The 26,130-nt window shown below is 41.4% G+C and overlaps 1 protein-coding gene across 14 annotated transcripts in view; it reads left to right on the top strand.

The window, feature by feature from the left end:
• Window positions 1–26,130, top strand: part of GPATCH2L (G-patch domain containing 2 like) — a 51,124-nt gene that overhangs the window by 4,712 nt on the left and 20,282 nt on the right. For 6 of the 14 annotated variants that reach the window (XM_040559079.1, XM_040559078.1, XM_040559081.1 and 3 more), the window contains 7 exons: window positions 2,844–2,908; window positions 6,093–6,269; window positions 6,616–6,695; window positions 8,811–8,878; window positions 9,783–9,837; window positions 11,891–11,976; window positions 21,925–22,016. In XM_040559079.1, the coding sequence (XP_040415013.1) occupies window positions 2,844–2,908; window positions 6,093–6,269; window positions 6,616–6,695; window positions 8,811–8,878; window positions 9,783–9,837; window positions 11,891–11,976; window positions 21,925–22,016 (623 nt within the window). Of the gene's footprint in view, window positions 1–2,843; window positions 2,909–6,092; window positions 6,270–6,615; window positions 6,696–8,810; window positions 8,879–9,690; window positions 9,731–9,782; window positions 9,838–11,890; window positions 11,977–21,924; window positions 22,017–26,130 lie in introns of those variants that run through there. The other 8 variants (XM_040559087.1, XM_040559084.1, XM_040559085.1 and 5 more) reach the window with 3 other exon arrangements.

Here is a 26,130-nt window from a genome sequence, read left to right as displayed (position 1 = left end):
CTTGTAAGGCTTCACCTCATCTTTTTTTTGTGGAAGATGTGCTGCATCATTGTGATTCAAGCTGTGCACGAAATATTTGAAATTGCCAAATGTGGCAAGAGGTGAACTGAGAGAAGGAAAGATGTGCAGGAACATGATGAGGGAAAGTGATGTTTCTAAGTTGGGTAATGACACAACTCAAAGCCTAATTTGTAAGTAATTGTGGAAACAACAGAGGAAGCAAGTGATGTTACTTTAAATAGTCATCTGTATATTTGTACAAGGGTGACAATTAACTGCTAAGACTGTTAGAAGTAACCTTCTGTCTCTTCTAATGCTCTGAGATTCCCTGCAGCCATAATAAAGCAAAGGGAAGTTATATATCGAGTGCTGAAGTTCTTTCTCTTGTTGATCTAAGCTGAGTACTCTCAGAATGGTCTGGGTTTAGCTAGAGGGCAGAACAAACCATGGTACAAGAGCTGTCTGACAGATCACTTTGAGTGATGTGCTTGCTAGTGAGAGATGTTTGGTTTGGCTAATCTGCTATCAAGTGCTGTAACTTGACTTTTTCAAACTGCATTGCACTGACCCACCAGTGCTGTGACTTCACTGGCTGATGCTGATATATTCTGGCTTGGGAGTGTAACCAGTGCTGCTGGAAGGGAGCTGTTTTGATGACAGCTTGCAGTGGCACTCGAGAGCCTGGCTACGCTGATGAATTGGAGGCCAGTCTCTCAGTAAAGAAAAAATTCCTCTCTTGGAAGGCAAGTGACAAAGACAGAGTGTTCAGCATCCCCTCCTTCTCCAGCCCAGCCTGACCTTCTGCAGCCCCTCGGTGCCTCTTGTTTTCTTATTTTTATAGAAAATCAATATCTCTCCTGACACAAACAATAGCTCAGGAGAAGGAATAAATGGGGGAAACCTGAGATCTCTGTCCATCACCTCTCACTTTAACTCCCCCAAACTATTTAATTATAAGCATGCTTTGCTCCAGGTGTTTGTGACAGTGAAATTGCTAAATGAGGACCATTTTAACCAAAGATTGGGTGATCAATAACACTCTATAGCAGTAGGTTGTTGGATCAATAGGATTCATTATTTCATGGTTAAGGTAAGTAGCCTCCTTTGCAAGTGGAGGTCATTAATCAGCGCTTACTGGACCTGCAGAAAGGCTTGTGGAGGAGTCTAGTTTGTGTTCAGCCCTGAAGTGTAAAATGGGCGGTAAAGAGGGTGAGTGAGGTCCACGAAAATTCATTCAAGTAAGGCACCGGCAGTCATGCTTATCTGTAAGGAACTAAAGAGCTCTCGTACAACAGGATGCTAAAAGTACTGTTAACGTGATCTGGAATCTTGACTTAATGCGTTTTCCTTTCTCAGGCACCTTTCCTCTGAGGATGCTAAAGCTCTTATGAAGCAGTCACTCAATCCTTGCATCTGCTGCTTGTGAGGACTATTCATCCAGGCTTTCAAAAGGGAAAGCAGACATGCTAAGAGATTTGCCCAGGGTCATACAGTGAGTTGGTAGGAGAGCTAGGAATGAAACAAATGACTCGTGGTTATCAGTCCTTGGCCTTAATTGTTATTGTGTTTATGTGGGAGGGCAAATGGATGGCCAAACTTTGTAATGAATTGATTTGGAATTTGATATTAACTTACATACTGAAATGTGGGAATAATATACAGACCGTTCATCCTTTCAGTTTAAATGGCCTTTCCGCAATGATGAATATGCAGAGTTTATAGATACCACGCATGATGAGTTTATTTGGTTACACTTCAGAGCGTATTTTCCAAGAGTAATAATGTACTCAAGAATAGGTTTATTATGTTCCTGCAGTTCTTTGGGATTACACTTCTTGTGATAACGCATCCTTCTGCTTTGAAAACAGAGGGGTTTTGTGTCTAGTATGACCCAATACCCTTGGAGTGGGCAAGGGATGCTTTCTAACAACGCTTCCCGACTGGGGATTGATTGGGACGCTGACTTACATCTGATGTTCACATCTTCTATAAGGCCTTAGTGCTAAAGGGGGTGGGAAGAAAGTAGCTCCGCTTGTTCTTATATCTCTCAGCTAAATTGGGGGAAGTACTGCCCGAAGTGTCTGAAGATTGATTTAATATCAGCATTAAAGCCATCAGATGCTTGGGACTGACCTGAGCATGTACTTCTGCTGCAAATATTCATCTAGTTTTACAGTCAATTAACGGCTTCCTACACATTAATTTCTAGTTTAATTCATTGGTTCAGGAATTAAGTCTCCTGTAACCGCTTCAGCAAATGCAAAGCGTGCTGTGACAAGGTTGCGTTGAGCAGTAGCAAGCCGTGCTGTGCTAAGGTATTTAGCTGGGGAGTTACAAATGTACCCATTGCTCTTCCCTCTAAAGAAAATAAAAGTTGCTGTAGATTGAAGGGGGCTTTATGTAGCTCTGTAACACATTTGAGAAAAAGAGGTCTGAAATACAAAACTTCGGATGTTTTCCAGTAGCTGTTAAGTGACCCAAGGACAGTTAAGTGCACTTAATTTCCTAGTGAGTATTCCAGACAATGTCAGAGTCAGGTTATTAACTCTAGTACCCAAGGCAAATGCCATTGTATTAATTACTTTTTGATACGTTAGAACTAGACTAGATACAGGATTCTACTCTTTTTCAAGTGATGCAGCATTGCAGATTTAACAGAAAGATATTATATCCCATGCTAGAGCCAGCTACGTATCTGAAATGCAACGATACCTAATTTCTGTGAAATATGTATAGCATATTGGGCTCAGAGAAGCTAGTAAAACGTAAGAAAGTGGTTTTTGTTTTGTATCTGCTGGAATTGTAACATTTTTTTTAGTGTTTTTTGTTTGTTTTTGTTGCAGTGAAACCAGCAGTGTATGCAGCAGCAGTGATACTGGCCTGTTTACCAATGATGAGGGCCGCCAAGGTAACAACTGTCCTGTGATTTTCCTCAAGTGTTACTGGAGAATTTCTATTAATTTATAAAGGCAAAGAAGGATTTAAGTTTGAAGACAGACAGAGAGGGAAGTAAGGGGGAAAGGCCAGTGGCTGAGAGGTGCTAGAAGTTAAGAAAATGATCTGAGAGAGCTAGAAAGGTGTGATTTTGGTAACAGTACACTCTTGTATATCAGATCTATAACATTTAAAATACATAAGAAATGACTATTATGGCAAGGCCTGGAAATAGAAGAGAAGTTTTAGAGCTTTCCCTAGTAAAAGAACAAAGTTCAAGATCTATTGCTGCAGGTGTTTTAGATGTTGTCTACATACCACTACATCCTGAATCTGTTATTTTTTCCTCTATGGGTAGGAAGAGAAAACTCCAAAAAATCAGTTAGCAGTTCGTTAGGCAACTTCTCACTACTAAGAAAACCAGTAATGTGTGATAGATTTTATTTCTGTAAATATCTGTTCTTCCCTTGCTCTTGTGTGCATTAGTTGAGCCTAATACCTTCAATGTCTACTGCAGAAATGATTTCTTAGGGGTTTTGAGCGTGGACTGTATGGTGATTTTATCAGTGACAGCGTAGTGTTCAGTTTCTGGGGGATGTGGTGGAAGTAAGTGCAAAAGCAGTTGCAGTAGGCACATAGGCACTCAGGACTATTACACTTGGAGCAGGTGGGATATAACCCTAGAGACGTGTAAGGCCATGCAGCTCATGCAGGTGTGCACTCTGTCACATCTCAAAAGCTAAGATTTGGATGAGATCTCTTCTGGGAAGACGTGAGCGCTAAAGGAAGTAGAACCAGTAACTCAGTAGGAAAATATTGTTTCCACTAAGTTGTTACCAGCCCAGGTGTCTGTGTGAGGCAGTATGATGTTAGCAAACATACGTACGCTTTTTTTATGATGATGTGTTAGGCTGTAGGGCTGATTTGTTGTGACCGTAGATGGCTGGAGTACTTTCCCTGAGAGCATGAATTTCAGAGATCAGCTTTGCCTTTGCTCAGAAATAACTATTTCCAGCTTCCCATACTTCAAAATCAACAGGAAGGTCAAATCTCCTGTCCCCTATTTTTGCTGATAACAAAAAAAAAAGCTGAAAATTTTTTCAGCTGGGGAGCTGAAATTAGTGAGCACTTGCATGCTAGGTGATGAAGCAGTGTGGTAACTGAAGTGTTGAATTTTTGCCTCACCGCTCAAGACAAGATTGGTGTAGATGATATGCACATATACACGTGTGCATGTATACACACCTGTAAGAGGTTTGTGGTCACCTCTGCTTGTTTAAACAGTTTATACTGTAACAGTTTTGTGGGCAAAAGACGTTTTAACTTATGTTAAGAAGGGTTGATGAGATCTTAGAAAATCAGATGTTGTTGCATTTTCAGGTTAAATAAGGAACATCTTTTTTTCCCCCCTTTTTGAGAATTTCTGGTCATAAAGAAGTAAATAACAGGTCTTTGCTTCAGCGAGGTGGAGAGAACACAAAAAGTATTTTTATTTGTCATAGATCATATCAAAGATAGTTTTCTAGGCAATCCCAAACTGAATAAATTGAAATAGCAATGTACTTAAGTTGAATAGAGCTTTTTTCCCCTTCTTTTGAGGTTATGTTGTGTAATATATATTTGCTGTGGCTAATTAAATGAGTTGTCTTGGAAATGCACTGGTAGCTGGAATTGCAGTGAGTGGAGAATGATCCTAGTGTATAATTGGATTGCAAGTTTCTGTTAAATGCACAGAAGTCTCTCAAGGCAAATGTTGCAGAGGTATCAGCATATGATCCTGGTTGTTAATGTTTGTCTTGTGGAAGTAGTGATTTGAGGTATTACATTGCTCTATGCTCACAGAGCCAAAACTGTAAGGGATATTTTTGCATAAGTTATGGTCACTTAGAGGACCTAGACAACATTGCTAAGTTTTTGTTTGATGTAAGGTGGGTAGGGGTATGTGTATATTTCAAAATATATTTGTCATAAGCATTCTTGATCAACTGACATATCACAGAAATAAAAAGCAGTGTGATAGCTTTGGGTTGAAATGTTCTGGCTATCTTCACTGTTGCTGATTGGAGTTGGTTTTGGGTGCTGCTTCTTCTGTTATGTGTGAGATGATTCATACTAGGATGAGGTTTTTTTCTGCTTTTTTTGGCTGGCAAGGTGTGTGGGTAGGCATAATGGAGTTCAGCCAGGGATAATGTGACTTGGTGAAGAGAGAGAATAACTGGGAATCCTTGTGTCTTAATGATTAAGCAAATGAGAGTTTTCCCCAAGTCAGGTGCCTTAATATTTTAAGGCAAGGTAAAATACCTTGCAATTACACAGGACTGTTTCTTAGATGGGATGCTGAAGAGCTAAGTGTCCCTGCCATCTTCCTGCTTTTTTCTTACACTGCTCACGTGCTACTGCCCCCAGGGGACTTCTGGCCAGGCAGGTTTACCCTGAATGGTGTCCGATGCAGTTCAGTATTAGACTACAGCTGTTAATTACAGTGGCCCTGCTTTATGGAGTCATTTTGGTAATGACTTCTGTTGCTGCTGCTGCTCTAGTTTTGCAGGGAGGTTGTAGTTCTGACAGATTTTAAGGAATTTTGATTGAGCCAGACTCACTGTATGGTTAGTATTTACACTCAGAGTGACCATTTCAGAGCCTTATTTTTTTCCTGTTTGCTGCTGTATTAGGAGACTAGGGATCTGCATCATCAGTGAGTGTGCTCCTTTTGCTTACTCTGTGAGCCTGGTGTCCTGTTGTGAAATCTTTCCTGTGGTGGCCTAGAACACGTGTGCCAAATGATTGGCCTCTACTTCTGTCACAGTAATTACTTCAGAGAAAGAGTTGTGCATTAGACATCACACAGCATTGAACTAAGGTTGATGAGATGTAGCCGCAACAGAGTGCTAAAGCTGCCCTAGGCAGGTCTATAAAGAAGGCTTTGTTCGAAAGGGAAATTTTGTAGACTGAGTTGTATAGTTTAAAGCATTTAGTGAGGCCCCATAGTTACTGCAGATGATTGAAACAGAATACAAATACAAGGTTCTTCAGGAAGGAATTCCTAATGAGACTTCAGCTGTTGTTCCACGTCCAAAAATGCCTACGTGTAGTACTTCGTGGGACAGTCACAGGGCATGTTGGTGTTTCTCGTTGATAATTCCATCCTGTTTCTTTAGGAGACGATGAGCAGAGCGATTGGTTTTATGAAGGGGAATGTGTCCCGGGATTCACTGTCCCCAACCTCCTTCCCAAGTGGGGAGCTGACCACCGATCTGAAGTGGAGCGGATTGACTCAGGACTGGAAAAGCTCTCAGATTCCACGTTTCTTTTGCCCTCGCGACCAGCTCAGAGAGGTGAGCTCCACAAGGAATGACATGTGATCGTGAACTTTTGATGTGATGATGAGTAGATTTTATTCACAGGTGCTGCAACATAAACTGATATTAGTGATCTGTTTCTGTAATAATCCAATTACAAATAGCTACACTGATGGAGAAGACAAAAAAAATACTCTTTATTCCTCATATCAGCTAGCTCTTTTTTTTAGATGGGGACTTTGATTTGTGAATAAAATGGAATACCTACTTCTTGTGGATTGAGAAACAGAGACAGAAATACTGATTTGACTACTGAACCAACCATTTTTCCTGGCTGTTTTACTGGGAAAAATTTTCAGTTTTCCTGTATTTGATTTTTCAGGCTTTCATGCTCGCCTGAATCGCCTTCCAGGAGCTGCTGCCCGTTGTCTCCGAAAAGGTCGAAGGAGGCTTGTTGGCAAGGTATTCCCTTTTGCAAGATAGTTCATTTGTATTTCCAGTGCTGATTATTGCTGAAGTGCTGTTCTAAGACTGCACTTGAATCCTTTTCTGCAGAAAGGGAGCCCTGTACATTTTTGTTTCATATAGTCTTTGATTTGGTTTAACAGCTTTCACTGCTGAAAGTTGATTGAGTAACCAACTGGATTTTGAGACAGGCTTGGAGTGGCAGAGACAGTTGATTAGTGCTAAAATCAGTATGAAAGGAGGTCTGAAGATGAATGACGGAGAACATAAATATCAAGAAGATTTAGACAGTATATAGGGGAAAATAATGATAGCATGAGACTTGTACATGCCTGTAATTTGGGAGTGCAAGGGCAGAGAGGTAAGCAAAAGCTGAAGGAAGGTAAAATTTTAGGTTGGGAAGCAGACTGACATAAATGGCTGCAGAAGCAGGGTGTTTCAGCTGTTCCATTTTTAGTGATGAGATAGAGTGAAAGGGTATATACAGTAATGTTACCCAAAGCCATTGATTTTTTTTTTAATGGACATTAACCATTTTTTTTAGGCATCGGGCAAACAAAATGCTAATCCCATTCTTAAAGGAATAAATGATACTTGCCAGATGGTCTGGATGCTTGGTCTGGATCTTGGAGTGTGGAGTGCAGTTGTGTACTGTAAAAGTTGTTTCTGAGAGTCTGCTGTGCTAGGTTTTACTGGGACGTGGTCTGCTGTGCTAGGTTTTGCTGGGACGTGATCTTGAAGGTACCAGCTTATATTCTGATTTGGCTGGCTTTAGAGAGTTTGTTAACTCTAAGGTGTGTTAAAGGGGCCTGGATTCTAGGCGAGTGTGATTTCTTCTTCAGAAGCTGTTGTCATACTTGAAGATCGTTGTTTGTCCCTTCTTCCTTCCACTCACCTTGCTTAGTTGTAACAAGTGTTTAAAATATGAATCCTCAGCAGGCAAGAGACTGGCTTTGGGTAGGGTTCCTCAGGCCACCTGCAAGTGGCTGGGCCTGTTGGCAGCACCTCTAATGATCCAAATGAGAAGGATAATATTTACTTGTTTAATTCATCTTCATCACCTTAAAGGGATCTTTGTCATTTGCAGCGGAGGTCACTGCTCCCCCTTCCCCATCTCTCTCTAAATTGTAATCATAAATAATGAGTTTCATTCAGAGCTCCCCGCCAGCGAGCTGCTAATTACCAAAAGTACGGCTTGTAATTTACACAGTAATAAACCGTAAATTTAAACATTACGGCACTTTCAGTTAATAATTTTCCTGCTATAACAAATAGCCCATCTTTTACCCCTGCTGTTACTACTCCCCCTAAACTTTGAATGTGTTTTGCTTATGTAACCTGGAGTGAAACTGTGAAAATTCTTAACTGAGAAAACCTTTTACCCTCATCTTCAGACCCTTACCACAAAATGTGTTTCTTTCCTGGAGGGAGCTGCTATGCAGATATGAACAGCTGGTGCTTGAGGCTGTGTGTGTATGTGTACACCAGCCTCAAGCACATACACAGGGCAGTGTCTCACAGGGAAAAACATGCTCCCAGAGCAAGTCCTTTCTCCTAGGATATACGTTTTCTTTATAGATGCTAGATGTCCTCATGTCAGGAAGGGCAAACTTCATGCTTCCTCCTTGTTTCATTCACCTGCTCTTTGTGAACCCTCTTCTCCTTTGGTTGGAGAGGCTGGATGCAGTTTTGTGAGGAAGATTTCTGTTAGTAGGGTGAGTAGTGTGATGTCCTGACCTCTCAGCCTGTGTCTGGCTCAGTTGATGCCAGCAAACTGGAAACAAGCATTCCTCAACCATTTTCCCTGTTCTTCACTGCATCTTTGTGCCGCATACTTCATGCTGGTTCAGTCCTTGGTACACCCCTGTGCAAGCAAATGTAGTAACTAAAACAGTAAAATAAATAAACAAATAACGGCAACAACAACAACAACCAAATGGTCTTCTGCCATTATTAGATAAATCAACTCAGTTGAGGTTCTAAAAGGAGAGGGTGGATACGTTCAGCTGAGAGTGGGCTGGGGGAGCAAGATCTATTCTTATGGGCAGTAGCAAACTTTTAGGTCTGCTCATTGCATGAGTCTGCAAACTTTTACCTGTCTTTGTGTTTCAGGAGACCTCCATGAGCACTGTGGGCACCGAGAGGCTAGGTCATATTGTTAGTGATCCGCGCCAGAAAGAGTAAGGCCCTTAACAGCTGTTGGGTAGAGCTTTGGGAGGGGAGGAAGAACTATGGGGTCCTCTTCCCTTCTGTGATTGAAGGGAATGAAGAGCTTTGGGGTAACTTAAGAATGCAGTGACCTGCTGAATGGGAGACAGTCCTCTGCTGACAGCTTCTCTGTTTTCTTATTTGCAGTTGCTGACTATTTTAGTTACTAGGCTGCCCCAGTATGTTGACGCTGCTCAAATGTCCTTTTGGATCCAGTCATCTTTTTCTTTTCCCCTCTCTTATACTGTGCCATTGTAATAACTGCATATCTCCTGCACAGTGTGAGAAGATTGAGCCTTGTATGTTAGTTATTTAAAAAGCTTCTTTGTGGACTCACGCTATTGTTTCACACCCAGACTATAGAAATGATGCTGACAAGGCAGTAGTGAAATTGCATTCTTTCTTTGGTGTTCTGTCTCCTTCCCCAGTTTGTGTTTTAAAATCGTAGTCACCAATGGAAATAGATGGTGCCTATTCCTTGGCATCTCTCTAATGTTGTTCTTGTTGGGCTATGGCTAGGTAAAAGCAGGAAAGGTGGCTCCTCCTGAGTGTAGTGCAGTGGGTCCTGCCTGATTCACCACCAGTTGGTATCCATTTTTTTTCCCTGGGTTTGAAATTCCTTGTTTTTAATGAGTCCTATTGACGTTTAATCTTTCTCTTTCTCCCTCCATCTTTGTTCTTCTCTTGCCCTTCTGTCCTTATCCTCAACCCTCATTTTTCCCTCTGTGTTCCTTCCTTCCTTGGCGGTGCTCCCACCTGTCCTTCCGACTCTGCCTCCTTCCAGTTTTTGGTTACCATCCATGGGGAAGAGAGATCGCAACCAGGTAAGCTGACTGTGCTCTACCTTTTTTATTTTCTTGGTTTCATTCTCTCTAGAAAGAACAAAGTGCTGGCTTCTGATTTCCCTCACACTGTGGCGTTTGCACGTGAGGTAAGGTAGCCTTGTCCCTTCTTGTTTTGGTAACTGATGTCTTCTGGGCTTTGAATGCAACTCATGTCACTGGCATTATATTGTCTGTTTGAACTGAATAGCTCACAAACTCCTTTTGTTTATCTCCCTGTTTCAGGTTAGCATATGCCTACCTCTCCACTAATGAGTGGGAGGGAGAGTAACTCTTGGCAGGAGGAACTTTGGCCTCACAAAATTCTATAATAATTGGAACATTTTTCTCTTTTTGAATGCTTTGTTTTTCCTTGCTTGGCTCAGGCTTCTACCTGATAGTCTCTTCAACAGAGAATGGGGAAAAAACAGTCATCTGACTAATTAAATAAGCAACTGTAACAGGAAAAAGTAAGAGGTGATTAGCAAGAGAAATAGGCACTTTTGTAATTGTCTGAAGCTCTTGTGTAGGTACTCATACTGCTTTGTATTCTCTGTATGTAAATCTTGCATAGCTTCAGTGGTAGGAGACTTCTTTACTTACAGTGTAAGAGCACAGGTTCCCAATGGCAGCAAACAAACAAACAAAAAAAACAACTTCCAATTGAGCAGTCATGTTGTAACGGTGTTCCTAGTAATGCACACTCCCTTCTGTTCCATTGCAAGTTGGTTTTTGATCGGTGAACACTAGGACTGAAAGTTGTTTTACCCTTCAGGTGACTATAAATACATACGTGGCAAGGAATTATTTCCATGCCTTTCTGCAAAGTAATTTCTAGGCTTTTGTGCAACTGTGCGTTTCTTGTTAATGGCAGCATTTCACATACCACTTTTATATTTTTAAGAATGATAACTCTGTAAGCTTTAAAATGACCTATATAAATCAGCTTTATTTTTCATAACTGAACTTGAATCGGCTGCAGAGAGTTACTTGTGATTCTTCCCTACTGTGCAGCTGTGGTGTTATTTCACTGATGGTAAACTTATAGTCCAATTTAAGGAGGAGCTCCCCAATAACAGAAGCTTTGTTGTACTTAGGACCTCTTCTTTGTCAGAAAGTTTGAAGGCAAAGGCCTAGTACTGAGTTCTAGACTAGCATAAAGCATTTCTGACGAGAGGGCTTCTACAGCTGTGGATTATCCCTATCCAGAAATGCATGTATCAGTCACCCTAGTAATACAAGAACAAGTGTTCTGGAAACTGGTGAAGCACCTTGCAAAGCAGATGGGAATGAATTTCTTGCTTGTGGTGCAAGTTATAAACACAGAGGAGACCCTGAATGGAAGTGTAACATGGGCACCCCAGACTGAAGACCACTCTAAATCTTCTATGTGTACCAAACAAAGCTTTCGGTGTGCATTGTATGAGTAGATTTGTTCCATATCTTTCCTGTAAAAAATATTTTAGAGCTGTGTTTTCTACAGTGAACTGTCTTAAACAGGCTTGATGCCTTTAGGGTTTGTCTAGTGCATGTCTTACAAACAATGCAAGATTAGCCTGACCACACGTGGTTTCAGAAAATCATTTTAAGCAGTTCGCAAGGGAAGCTTGTGAGCGGGAGGAGAAGCTCACTTGCTGTGGAATGAATTGGGAGCTCGTTGTGAACTGAGCCTTGTGGGCCTGAGCCTTCTAGAGATGTTTCAGTGACATGTATGGCCACCGGGAATATTGGCACTGTTGGAAAGTTCTATGATTGCACTGTTTGTAGCAGTGACTTTTCATTCTGCAATATGAACGTGGACGGGGGCTTCACTACAGGGAGGTGAACTTTTTGCTTGTTACCACAAGCAGTGCAGCAGTGGAGCCCTTCAAGTATGCTCTTAGTCAACCAGCATATGTAATAATACGAGTTGGAAGAGGAGTGTTCTTGTGGGGTTGTCTGTTGGGAGAAGATGGTTATGAGTTTTTCGGTTGCACCCTGTGCTAGCTTTTTATCTGAATTGAGAGTCAGTTCTCACCTGGCCTCATCCCTTGGTATTCTGAAAAGGTTTCCTTATACTGTATGAACAACTACAGGGAATAGATCTGAAATAGATCTGAGCAGTTGTATCTGGAGACTATTTCCTTTAATACCTTGCTTAAATAAAATCTCTTGACTTTCCAGTTCAATCCATTATCTCCTCTGTACTCTCTGGATGTGCTTGCTGATGCTTCCCACCGAAGATGCTCACCAGCACACTGCACCGCCAGGTAACTCTGCTCTGTTGGGGTTGTCTGACTTCCCTCCCATACTTCCCTTCAGGAGTACTATGCAGTCTGAACAGTACTCACAGGCCTGGAAGTTAATGCGCTTTTCCTTGCAAGGCCTGTGTTCAAACTTAGCATAGAACATACCAATGCAGCTTAGCTGGCAGGCTCAGTACTCTAAGCACTCAGGATATATTGAAACAGTGTATGACGGACAGGCAGAATATACTGTCTTTTTAGAAATAAATGTGATCTGTTTCTCATTGTGCAACGAGTTTGCTGCGAGTCTGTTGTGTAGGTGCAAATGGGCACAGTATTGTTCCCCAATATTCAAATCAGAACAAGATGAGAGGGAAAGTGCTGACAGACTAGTGTGAGTGCCTTGCTGAGGCATATTGGTATCCTGGGTGCCTAAAATAGACTCTCTGAACAGATTCAGAACTCACCTGAGGTGACCTCCAGTGGCTTGGTATCTTTCTCTATTGCAATTTAGATCTGGTCTGGCCAAATGTTGGGGTTAACATTTGAATCTGCATGGCTGGGGTTAACATGCTCTTTGGGCACCTTTTGCTGACTAATCCTAAATAAAATACAAGTGTTGGTCTTGGAGGTGACTTCTGTTCTTGTGCTGCAGGTGACTGTTTAAAGGTAAGGTTGAGCTCTCTCACTGTACAAGGAGACAGACTTGCTTGGGGGACAGCTCTGCTTACGTGCTTGTACGAAGGACCAAATCTGAAAGAACTGTCTGGACTTTAAGCTTCATGGCTTTTTTTCCCCCTTGTTAATTAGCAAATAGAGCATGAAAAATGTACTGAGGTTGTATGTGTCTAAACGAAAGCTTGGCACCCACCCAGCAAAGCCTCTCCTCCCACTGGCTACTGCAGGGAATTTTGTGATGTCGCACCATGACCTCATGCTGCTGTAGCCAGCATGCTAAAGCTGGAAGGGGAGGTAGGGGGAAGGGAGGGAAATCAACTCTTAAACAGTCAGCTGGATGAGAATAAAAAGAATCCAGAAGATTGTGCATCAGCAAATTGGTTCCTTTCTGTGCTTTTGCCCCAGTCTGGGGATGTTTTGTGCCTGTGAAGCAAGAAGATTAATTGATCTCTTCATCTGCAGTGAGGATAACCTTTCTTGTGTCTCAGGTGTTTCATTTTGTGCTATGCAGAAATTACAGGTGAGACCAGCTGTTTCCTGTTTGTCCTCCAGAAAGGAGATCTGGACAGCTCCTGCCCACAAATTTGAACATAGCAAAGTTCTGCCTTTATGATGATCAGTGAAGGGCTTTTCCAAAACTATTGAGTGTTGCAAGAGATTTCTGAAGCTGGAGTGATCATATTTGCTTGGTTTTACTGCATATATAGTCTAGTTAACCAATGGACATATGCTTGGTTCCTTCCTCTAAGGAGCAGGTGACTGCTGTCCTGACAAACAATATCCCTGATGAATTGTTACTGAATGTTGGCAGAGAAGTTGTTTGTCTCATCCTAGCAGTGACTGCATTTTTAAGTGCCTGTCATTTGGGAAAGCAGTTCCTTATTATAGTGTGAAATGTGCTCATCTTTGGTGGGGTTGGGGGAGTGGAGGGCAACTATGGTAAGAATAAAAAATGTTATATGGCCCCATAATGTGGTGGGGATTGAATTCTTTAGTGCAAGGTGCCTGCTTTATGTAAAGATGCTGCCAAGGGCACAGAAGGAAATCGATTCCTTCACAGGTATATTCTCTTAACAATAGTAGTTCTTTAGGTACTTCAAGAGCTAAGTCCATTGGCGGTCCATTTGCTTACAGGAACTTCAGGTGATCTCTGTAAGCTCTGTTCAACCATTGCCCCGGTTAACCTCTTCCTCTTTTTTCATGGACAGAGTCAATTCCAGCAGTTTGTGCTTTAGTAAGGTCCTAACAGCTTGCATCTTGTCCTCAAGAAACTCTACTCAGAGATTTGTCAGAATGGGGTGGGCATACTAATGCCCTGAGAATTATGTGAAATAGAAGAACCCATCTTAATATTGTTTCTTCAACTTGATGCCAACTGTGTGATGGAAAATTACCTCTCTGCTAATCTTCTGCTGACACAAATGTGTCCAATGGAGTATAACTACCAGGTGGAGTCTGCCCCCTCCAATGGAAATGTTTTCTTTTCCTCTGTGGTGGATTTTGGTGTAGTTCATCTGGAAGTGCAGCATGTCACTGGTAACCCAGTGCTTCATTTAACCAGATCTGTTGCTCAGAATACTGAGCGCAGATGGGGGTGTTCAAGAAAGGCTTTTCAGTGTCAAGGAGGAAGTTCTATGTATGTGGAGGGTTCCTTGGGAAGTCTTATTTGAAAGGCTGTGTGAATTGTACACTACCAAGATTACCTTTCTTGCTTTATGTCTGTGATGAGAAGAGATTTCATTCAAAGTGTGTGCATAGCACTGGGAATTTCACACCCATCATTAGAAGCAGTTCTGTGTGTGTGTGGTGACTGTTATCATTAGTGGTATAATTTTATTTTGTGAAGCGAGGAGAGTTTCCTGCTTTCTTGCAGTCCTCCCAAGGGACAGCTGGTGTATTAATTTGCTGTATTGCCTCCTGGCTGTTCCCAGGCTGTTTTTCCTCTTCATCATGGAATTTTTAATGGCCCTGCTGCCTCTCGGGAGGCATGCAAGGAAGAGTACCTCGGGGATCTCTTCCTTTTTTCACATGCCTATAATTACTCTCCTTTAAGAGCACAAAGCGTTTGCTAATCATGTCTTGTCTGTTAAGGTTTCTGCTTGACGATGCAGGCTGTTAAAAGCAGGCTAGCAGAGACTTGCATGGACAGCCCAAGTGATCCTTCCCCTCTTTACCCTCTACCCATTTGCCTCTCTGGGTGAAAGGAGTGGTCTGTACAGAATTTTCTTCTTTAAGTCTTTAACTCTCCTGAAGAGGATTTTGTACAGGCTCAAGCAGAATGTTATTAGATTCTGGGTATCCAATGGCTCTATCAGTGGAAAGATGTTATAGGTTGTGGGCTGGTGGAATGTTATTCCACTGAGGCAGGATGAGAGTTTCAGAAGAGCCTAGAGCCAATGTTCCCTTCAATTTAAGTTTTAATAACAGGTAGGACAAGAGAGGAAGGTAGAAGATGATAAATTGTCCCTAATGTCATTTGTGGTTTGTCTAGCCTTGAAAATAGGGCTATGGGTGAAAAACTTAATTAAATACTCTGACCGGGGTTTATAAGAAAAGTGGACCTCAGTGCCCAGTGAGATGGCAAGTAGATGTTCAAGATGAAGATTTGAAGAATTATGTTAGAGAGACCTCTGAACAGTTCAGCTAAATCCTCAGAGAAATGAGGACTACATCATTTGCACGCCCTCTCAACTGATATTAACCATAAACCCAGAGGCTTAATTGGGTTTAGAAGCAAGACATGAATCTTGCCTGGAACATGGGATAGAAATCCAAAAGGGTTGGTGATCATCTTCCAGTAAACTGCCAGTTGTCCCAAACCCTGGATTTGTTGGTGCTTTTAGAGTGAAAAGGCTTAAAGGTCTCTAATTCTAGTTCCAGCTCTAGAAATATGCATGTTTAAGTAAATTGCTTTTTTTTTTTTTGCATCTGTGCAGAGATCCTGGCATTTCTGCCTCTTACCCAAGCATGTGGAAGTATAGGGATTGCCTGCAACGTCAAGCCTTTCCTGAGATAGCTGAATGAGTGAATGATTGTTCACAGGTTTGTGTTGTCCCACTTGACCAGGACAGTGTCTTGCTCATTTCATGTGACCTATCCACACATCTTCATCTTCCTGGAATGTCTGCATATAAAACTGTCTTTGCTGTCGACTGCTTTAGGCATCTTTCTCTCCATATTTTTTTTTTTACCATTTAGCCGGAACACTTTCATGTCTTCCTTTGCTTCTAAAGCCTAGCTAATATTCCAGTTGGGGATATAACTGAATTCTTCTGACAGGCATGCAGTGAACAGCAGCTATCAACCTAGTGTCATATGCAGTTGTCTAAGGCCTAATGCTTCCATTTTGGTGAATCCTAATTCTCCAGAGTGAAAAATAAATTCCCCTTGGCTTCAGAATCTTGTTTACTTACTCTCTCTTTCTTCCTCTACGAAGTATGTTGCCATTGTGAAATCCATGTACTCAGTAGGCCTGGCAAACATTAGGGCTGTTTCTGGCACATGTATCATGAGTCAGTATGAAAATAGTGAACACAATATATGGGATCGCATCATTTCTATTCAGAACACTTACTTGGGAAACTAGAAAAAAATGCGTTCCCTCTTGTTAGAATGCTTACTTGGGGAACAGAGTGCAGCTGCATGAAGGCCCATGACATTCAGATGATTAAGAAGTGGACTGACCTGTTAGTGATTATGAAATCTGAAAATGTGCTCTTGCAGTTGTCTCATGAGGCTCTGCAGGGCAGAGGAGACTACTGCAGACAAATATCAGCGTTGTGATGTGGTAACAGGAGCTACTTGAATGGCAGCTTTATATGCAGACTGGATGAGCAACTTGTATTGATTTACAAATGTTTGCAGATCAGACTTTGGTGCCCAGCTGGGTCTATAGTTTAAAAGAGGAGGAGGAACTCTGCTCTTACTATTAATTTTGTGAAGCCACCATAAACAGCCTCAGGTAACACTTCAGGGCTTAGAGGAAGAACCTTTCATTTGGCCTATGTTTGCTGGGAATTCAGCATTGCAACTGCAACAGCTGGGCTGTGTGGAATTCTTTTGGTAGCAGTTTCCTTGTTGAACATTTACTTTAACGTGAGGATAATAGCACCCCTTGTTTGTATGACAGTAGATTAATGGCTACCTTATTTTCACTACACAATCCACATGCTCTGCATCTTCCAGGGATAGGGGTAGAATAAAGATTGTCAGCAGAGAAACTGAATAATGTTGAGATTACAGTGAGAGGCATATACCCCCAGGTGTCTGATAATGCCACCGCTTTCCAAGAAGGCCACAGACTGTCCCAGTTAGCTGTGCAGGCTCTCCTTAGAGGCCTCTGTTATGAGACTGAGGTGTATTTTACCCTGGATTGTGAGTGGACATCATTTTACAATCTAGACTTCTCTTTACAGATTGAGAAGGTGTGAGGGGCCTGATTCTTTCAGTCAGGTTCGTTGTGAACTGATGTCTGCTTGTGCTCTGCGTTGTTTTCCACAGGTTGTATTGTTTGCCAGTCTTAAAACCTACAAATTTTCCATTTTTACATCTATGACAGGGTTAAACAGTAGCAAGCTCGAATGACCATGATAGTCCAACATGCAGTCAGCTTGAACTGTAGGAGTGAAATAGGACACTCCAGTGTATGCAGTTACAGTTCCTTTAAAGAAAATAAAAATAAAACATCATAGAATAAATATGTCAAAGAGAAAAGAAAGGAAGCATTGCTCAAAATACTTCTGACACATTAAAGACAACGATGAATCCCAGCTTTGTGCGTAGCAAAGCCTGCTTTTTCTCCAGTGTGACCTGCATGCAGAATCAGGTACCTTGAGTGCTATGGTACAAACAAAAGATAAGGAATTACCCAGGAAATACGGATTTAGCTTATGATTTAAAAAAAAAAAAAAAAAAAGGCACATCGCTGTCAGAAACAAACTATATTTTTTTAATACAAAACCATTTTTTTCTGTACATATGTAATTTTTCATTCATTAACTACTGTCAGTGAGAGGCCACAGTGTGTAGTTGGATATATTGTGGCTACCCAGGTAGCTGTACTTTGTAGCCTACTTTGTGTCTCCAGATGTGTTCTGCTTTCTCTCTTTCCAGGGTAGAATTTCAGTCCTTTCTGGACTATAAGGTAGTTTTTCTGTGGTCACCTATCAGATCCAAGAGTGACTGAGCACTGCAACTTTGTTTTTACTTATGATCCACCAGCCATCGTCCAAAAGTTATCAGGCAATTAATTACTTGTTATTGTTTGCGCAACATCAAGGAAATTATAGAATCCTAGCAGAACAAATAGAAAGCCAGTAAGGACGGAGTAAGTACCATTCTACTTTTCTCAGTTTAGGCCCAAATCTGTCATCCCACCAAACTCTTTACCTCTGACTTCTTCACAGAGGCTTGTGACAGTGTACCAGCGTGCATTTGCTGTCATCCTTTGCTCTTGGTCTTGTTCTGCTTTACTTCTGAGTCATTTTGAACTGTTCAGAGGAGTTGTTAAAACTCACCTTTCACAGAACAGCTAATTCATTGTTGCAGCCTGTAACTGAGATTTTCACAATTCATAGTTCAGCCTGTCCGATGTTAGGTGGTATGCTATGCATACCCATTGCCTTACATTCCTGGTGGTGGTGTTTCTAGGAGTCTGCTGTTAGACTGGTATTTGCCAACCTATTCTCTTACCAATATAGCACCTGTATTCAGGTTAATAATCATAGAATCATAGAATATCCCGAGTTGGAAGGGACCCATAAGGATCATCAAGTCCAACTCCTGGCACCGCACAGGTCTGCCCAAAAGTTTAGACCATGTGACTAAGTGCACAGTCCAATCTCTTCTTAAATTCAGACAGGCTTGGTGCAGTGACTACTTCACTGGGGAGCCTGTTCCAGTGTGCAACCACCCTTTCGGTGAAGAACCTCTTCCTGATGTCCAGCCTAAACTTCCTGTGCCTCAGCTTGACACCGTTCCCACGGGTCCTGTCACTGGTGATTACGGAGAATAGGTCACCTGCCTCTCCACTCCCCCTTGCGAGGAAGTTGTAGACTGCGATGAGGTCCCCCCTCAGCCTCCTCTTCTCCAGACTGAACAGGCCCAGTGACCTCAGCCATTCCTCATAAGTCTTCCCCTCTAGGCCCTTCACCATCTTCGTTGCCCTCCTCTGGACAGTCTCCAACAGTTTTACGTCCTTTTTGTGCTGTGGTGCCCAAACTGCACACAGTACTCAAGGTGAGGCCGCACCAGCGCAGAGTAGAGCCGGACAATCCCTTCCCTCGACCGACTAGCAATGCCGTGCTTGATGCATCCCAGGATACGGCTGGCCCTCCTGGCTGCCAGGGCACACTGCTGGCTCATATTCAACTTGCTGTCAACCACAACCCCCAGATCCCTCTCTGCGGGGCTGCTCTCCAGCGTCTCGTCGCCCAGTCTGTACGTATAGCCAGGGTTGCCCCGTCCCAGGTGCAGGACCCAGCGCTTGCTTTTGTTAAACTTCATGTGGTTGGTGATCGCCCAGCTCTCCAATCTGTCCAGATCTCTCTGCAAGGCCTTTCCACCCTCATCCGAGTCCACAACTCCTCCAAGTTTGGTGTCGTTGGCAAATTTGCTCAAAACACCTTCTAGTCCTACATCTAAATCATTTATAAAAACATTGAAGAGGACTGGCCCTAAAATGAAGCCTTGAGGGACCCCACTAGTGACCATAATCAGAAATTGAAAGGTGTGTTAGCTACCAAAGAATGCATATTTCATAAAATGTGCCTCAGATACCCTTCCTGTCCATGTCTTAATGAGGTCTAGCATTCCTGTGTGCGTTCTTCTCTTTCTCCCTCTACCAAGGTACCTACCACCTGGAGATTCCCTGTATGCAGATTTACGGTGCCCATAAAGTGCACCAACCACTTGAAACTGACACTTTTACCACCAGGGCAGTCAGAGCCAGTGAGTAATCAATAGGTTCCTGATTTACTAACTGGAGTCTGGGTGATCAATAAGAGATAAACCTGAATGAAATACATGTTACAGAGACAATTTATGACCTCTGAGCCTTTGTGCGTTAGAGGCAGGGCTGATAGATTCAGCATCCTTGCTACTAGTCTCCAGATGGAGTACAATTTGCCCTTATTTTTAGTACAAGAAGGGATTTTGAGATTCTCAGATTTTCTTTTTTTTTTTTTCTTTCGTTCTGTGTAATTTTGAGGTAGAGGTAGATATGGTCTGAGCATGGATCTGAGAACCAGGAGCTCTAATTCTAAATTTAGCTGTAACATTTGTGAACCAGGAAAAATTGCATAAAGTCACTTAGAAATGATTGTGCATACTTTCTTTGTAGTCTGTAGTGATTATCTGCCAAGGATCGGTTAGCTTATATAGTGTAAGCTCATAAAATTAAAAGTGAACCTTTTCTTTATTATGTAATAAGATTATTTGGATTGTTGTATGTAATCATAAAGTCATCTAGTTAGTAATCTAATCTTGTAACAGTGATGCTAAATAAAAACCTGATGTTCCACTTGATTGACACTATATTTTCCTTGGGCTATGTGTGCCTAAATGTTTCAGAATACATTGTAAAACTGTGCCAAAATACTATTTGGCTGCTATCACAACCATGTACAAAAACATTTTTTTAGCATATACGAGGTCACTTACAAGTTAGTCATTTATGTGTATAAACAAAGGATTTGTATGTGCAGTCTCCAGGTGTGCTGGTATTTTTGCAAGCCTTTAGTTCTGATTATGTTAATATGAGCTCCCAGAAATTAAGGATTTGAAAAATTGGCCTTCAGTGGAATTTAACACAGGTTAAAAAATTTTAAACTACTCCTTAATGTCAAATTAAGATGACAAATCTTGTAGAACTTCAAAATTGTAGTTCAGAATACAGAATGGTAGCTATTTTGTTGTTTTCTTTCTTATTTTGTGATTGCATGCTTGTTACAGGTAAGTAGGTAGACCCAGTAGTATTCAAACAATTTATAGTTTTGGCTTGTACAGGAAATTTTTTGTGCTCCCTACACTGTTCTGTATAGCTACAACAGGAAACTTCCTATTTGCATAAATTCAGCTTCTGAATTGTATATATTACAAATATGGTGTTTTTTAAAATAAATTTTGGCATGAGGTGTGTAGCTGCAATCTTTCCCTCTTGCTATTTGTAAAAGTTTTCAGCAGTTGATAAATGTTCAGGAAAAGAAATCAAAATAAGCTTTAAAGACAGAAGCATTTCATCACTTAATTGTCAAAATGTATATGGTTCCAATCTTTACATGATGTAAACACCTCACAGTCCTTAATGGTTTTTATTTGCACAGTAGTTCTGCATTTGTCACATCACATCTGATGCAGAGAGCAACCAAACAACTTGCCTAAGAAATTCTGTTATCTCAGACAAAGCAGGGGTTTGAATCCAACATCATTGCTAAATTATGCATTTGTATTCATTATGGATTGTATTTGAGAAGGTTCTCTGGACTGCTGCCAAGGCTGTCTTTTCTGAATTAAACTTCACTTCTTCCTAAGTCTAGAACTTGGAGGGTTGCTCTGTTCAAGCAAGTCCTAGTAAGGCAGGTTTCTTCTTAGTTGGCAAAGGGTTAAACTGAAGTGGTCATTGGTAGGCTTCATACTCAACAGCTGATATGACTGGGACAGATTAAGCCTTTCAGCTATCTTACAGGTGCAGCAAGGCTATGATGCTGCAAGCCAGATTCAGCTGTTTTCACTGCACTTTCTATAAGGAAATCATCATTTTGAAAATTCATGAAACAGTTTTGCATTTCTAACTACGTGAACTTACAGTTATAGTGGAAATAGTATTCACGGACACTTGGACTATAGGTACTTCGTAAGATGACTTAAGTTTTAAATATGTTGTAAGCTAGTTTCTGAATAAGGGAATAAATGTCTTGTAATTTCTTCAGTGCAACCTTGCAGACATTTTTTAGACTTGTATAGAAGTAATGATAGGGTGTCTCATATCTCTGCTTGATCTTGTCTTTACTTATGCAAAAGTTAGTTAAAAGTGAATACAAAACTAGATCCTTAAAATGCTAGGAAAGAATTATTATTTTGCTCAGTTTATGTTTGTGTGCTCTTAAAAGAAGTGTGAGCATAATGTTATGTTAACAAAAAATCTGAGGAAAACTTCCCTGAGAAGCTCCTGGTTCACATTGACTATTGATTAAGAGGCTGATGCGGAGGAGGGTTGGAGGGATGACTGGCCAGAGTTTTGTGGGAAGGTGACACTGGAACAGAGTTTAACTGGCTGTTGTTTTAATTTCTCTGTAGGCAAGCAAATGTACACCTGGGACCACCATGTTCAAGGGACATCAAGAGGAAACGAAAGCCAGCTGCAGCCTCCACATCCAGCCCAACATCAGGTAACCTGGATTTATCTGTCTGCCAGCATTTCTAAAGTTGTGTCCCTCTTGGGCAGAGTGCCAGAGTCAGAACAGTCAAAAATAGCATTACCTTGATTTGAAACTAAAAATACAAGTGAGAGAAAGGCAACATGTAAGAGAATACCATGTGTTTTTTGTGGAGCATCAAAAGCTGCCAAGTAAACAAATCTTTCATAACACGGCTATAGTAAGTTAACACAACTTAATGGTCCACTGTGCAGGGGCTAATAATCTGTTTTGCCAGAAGGTGTTATTTCCACTGTTCCTAAATTATGCAGTATATGGTAATAAGCAGGTGATTGGTGTACACATTGTGTGCCTTCAGTGTTGGGCTGACACTAGCTGGTGGCTTTGTGCCCTTTTTCAGGGTGCCTCTGGACACTTTGGCAGGAGCAGAAATATGGTAATTTTAATATGATCATTAGTTGAGAAGACCTAACTTGGAGTTGTCTTACTGTTGTGGGTGAAAGTAGTCATTTTTCTTCTTTTTCTTGCTCTGGGGATGTAGTGTTTTTCTATGATTTAATTCTGGAAAGTGATTACTCATCAGAATCTTTAAAAGTGTAAATCCACAGAACACAGAAGGTTTTAGGAGACTGCCTTCTGGCCTTTCACCCTACCCCACCTCTTAAAATATTTTGCCTGCTATCAGTGACTGATGTTCTCCCAACTAGCTCATTAAGAAACTATGATTGTAATCCAGTGACAAAGAATTGGGTGAACTGATGGGAAAAATGGCGATGTGAAAACCATGAAGGCCAAAGAAACTGGTGATGAATAGGGGGAAATGAGGTTTGGGTTTCTTCATTGGGCTGGTAATAGACAGTAGAATAAAGAAGTAAGGAAGAAAGTTGTACTATCTCTTCAGGTCACAGGTCTGGAGTGCAGACTGCCTAAAAGGTTCCATATTAAAAAAGAAGAGAAAAGAACATTAACGATCTGTTGCTCAGCAGAAGTGTTACTTGTACTTGTTATTGACAGTTTATTTAGGATGTCCTTTCCTAGCTTTTGAGCATCCCGTATTAGGGTACTCAAACTTCTGAAGTGAAAGGGTTAGTAAAATTGTATATGGTAGCCACAGAATTTTAGTTCTGAGGTATTAGGTTTTCTTGGTATGAATGCAAGTGTCTCATTATGAGACGTTTTTACCTATCTGTGTATTTTTTGTTCAGTGTAATTTCTGTACTGCATTGCTGGTCATGCTCTATAGGGAGAGCTTCTACTTTTATGCATGCATGTTTCAAAATATTATGTGCATTTTACTTAACTGACTAGGCAAAGTGTATAGTGAACATCTTTTTACAGAGCTGAAGCTGCATCTGGAGTGGAACTCAGCAATGGAATATAGCACAGATGTCTGACAATGTTTTAGGGAGGAAGAGGGAGAAAAACAGTATTGCAAATTAAGGAAGGAGGATGTAGTTGCTGGAATCTGGACAAGCTGCTTGTGCTGATCATCAAGAGAAGAGTGCTGCAGGATCTTTAAAGGCAGAAATGGTAAAGAGCTCTGCCTTACACCCTGTTTATAAACAGCCCCAGCAACGTTAACGGATGGGCAGGGTTTGCTACAGTGCTTGCAGAAAAACTCGTGATAGGGTAACTGAAGCTGAGTCCTAGCTAACTTTCTACAGCAGTCTCTCAAATGCAGCTGGAGTACAACTTGGGCATGTAACTTGGAAACTTCTAAAAACTGATATTATTTCCATTGAAGGTGATCTGACTGCAGAATGACTAAATGTCTGAAGAAATAACACAGGATTACTCTGCAGTAATGTAGAATTAACTGAAGCCTCTTAGACTTGTTAGACGTTGGTGAGGCAGATATAGATTTTTTCTGCCTTGTATACACCTACTCATCTCTATATAAATGTCCTACCCTGAATTCCCCTGTCGCTGAGGAGTCATGGCAGCCTCATTTTCTCACTACAGAGGCTCTGTTTGTGGTGTCTTATTCTATTCCTTTTTCAAAAGACGAAACATGGGTGAATCAGAACGCAAGCCAATGACTGTCACTGCAGGCGTACACAGTGTTGGATTTCTTCACTTTTAAATAGATTCTTAGCTGAGTCCAACTGCTCCCGTCTCACTTGTTGACCAGGTCCTGCTTCAGTGATCTCCTTTTTTGCAACCTGAGTGCCCCATGGAGGTGAAGGACACAGCCTGAGCTGGCTCCATCAGTCAGCAGAACAAATGGGCTTGCTCTGCCGAACATCGGGCCATCTCGGATTCCACCTCTTTTATAGAGATGAGTGATGAAGAGGGGCTCGTTCCGCTTTGCCGCTGTATTAATACACATCAGGGGCCAGCTCCCGGCACTAAATCACGCTACTGCATACATCTGTTATCGGACTCCTCACTACTGTGATGAACAAGACTGCAGATAGAGGCTTCCTCGTGTCATTCTTTATAGGATTTTCCTAAAAGAATAAATAGCTCAAATCTCTGCCAACACTCTCCCCTGTCATTGTGATGAATTTAGCTTCTTTCTTAAACATGCAGCTACAAATCTTCCCCTGTCGCTTCCCCCGCCACCGCCATCCACTGAAAGTTTTGAGTTGAATTTGGCTGAAAGCAGAAGATGCTAATAAAAGGAATATGAGATGTGAATGCTGGCTCCCTTCTAATTGCAGGAGTGAGAGAAGGGAGCTGGAGATAGGTTTATTTGGGAGCCAAGCAAACTAGGCTTATTCCATGTCTTCTCACATGCTTTTATGACAGTAGTTATGGGTTCTGGTAAAGGATGCTTTGTTAGAGACCTTTGTGTAAGCATTAAAAAACATGTATTGTTGTAGCAGAAGTGCCTAGGTCTCTATTGTTATAGCATTAAACTTCCATTATTTATCCACCCTTTGAGACTAATTAGCCTAAATACCACAGCTGTGGTTGAAGAATAACATTTTAGAAAAAGGCCTGGATGTTGAGAGCAACAAAAAAAAAATGCCAGAAAATGCAAAATTCATTTGCACGTCAGGGAGTGACTGTTACTACCAAAAATAAGTTGTCACATGCAAGTGTTGAGAGATATTGAAAATTAAAGTTAGTGCTGTCTGTGCTGCATGATTCAGCGGTGTGTGAGCCCTAAAGCATGAAGCTTCCACAAAGCAAGAACAAAAGTCTGATTGGTGTAGTTTGGCAGTAGAATAAGAAAATCTGGCTGTGAGAAAGACTGGCTGTGCTGGATGAGATGAAAAATTCATCCAATTTATTGACCAACAACCATGCCTAGGGAAGAGGAAAGTCTGTGGTGATAAAAATCCTTCAGACTTTCAGTGATCTAAGGCTAGGGGCTTCAAAACACAAGGATAGTGTCCTTGTGTTCAGTTAGGCTCAGTTTCGGTGAGATATATTTGGAATAATGTCCCCTGGGGCATAGCAGAGCTTGTTTGAGAAATACTTTGTAAAACTTTCTTCTCATTGTAGTTATTCTCTAGCTTGAAAGGGATCTCACGAAGATTGTCACATCTGTCTTCCATTTGTCAGAGCAGACCTCAAGTATAGATGGTCGTGAAATATGTAGTGAACGGTTGTCCAGCTTTCCATTGAGGTGTTCAGCAGTTAGGTGACTGAAGCACACATACACATAGCAGTGCATGTGGTAACTCACATCTTATTCAGGTACTGCAGTGGGGAGTCTGGAGGAAAAATCCTCATAAATAGATTTTGTCTGTCTCGATGTGCATTCATACTTGTAAAATAATTCAAAAAATTCTAAAAGGTAACAACTGCTTCTGAAACTGCATATTAGAAAACAGTCTAAGTAGTGGCAATTTAGTGAATTTTGCCCTTTATTTCTTGATAATGCATTTGCTCTTTGCCATGCTGTGATGGCACCCCATAATAAGAAGCCTGTTTTTTTTTTTCTTTGATCAAAGATGAAGAGCTCAAGTGGGGAGTCTGTTAGTGCAGGTCCTTAGTGTAATATCGGTGGTGATTATTAGTTTAAAGACTTTTGCTTACTTTTTCTTTTTTTGCGTGTTCAGATGGAGGAAATCAATGGGCTACAAGTAAAACACAGTGTATACTGTTATCAGCTGTGTTGTTGTGGTTGTGTGGAAATGACTCACTGTTTTGGATTTGCAGGAGCAAGACTGTT

This window comes from Cygnus olor, chromosome 5 (genome assembly GCF_009769625.2).
Source record: "Cygnus olor isolate bCygOlo1 chromosome 5, bCygOlo1.pri.v2, whole genome shotgun sequence".
In the NCBI taxonomy this organism is placed as follows: domain Eukaryota; kingdom Metazoa; phylum Chordata; class Aves; order Anseriformes; family Anatidae; genus Cygnus; species Cygnus olor.
Note: the sequence above shows the minus strand (reverse complement) of the source record. Positions and strands in the feature narration are given on the sequence as shown.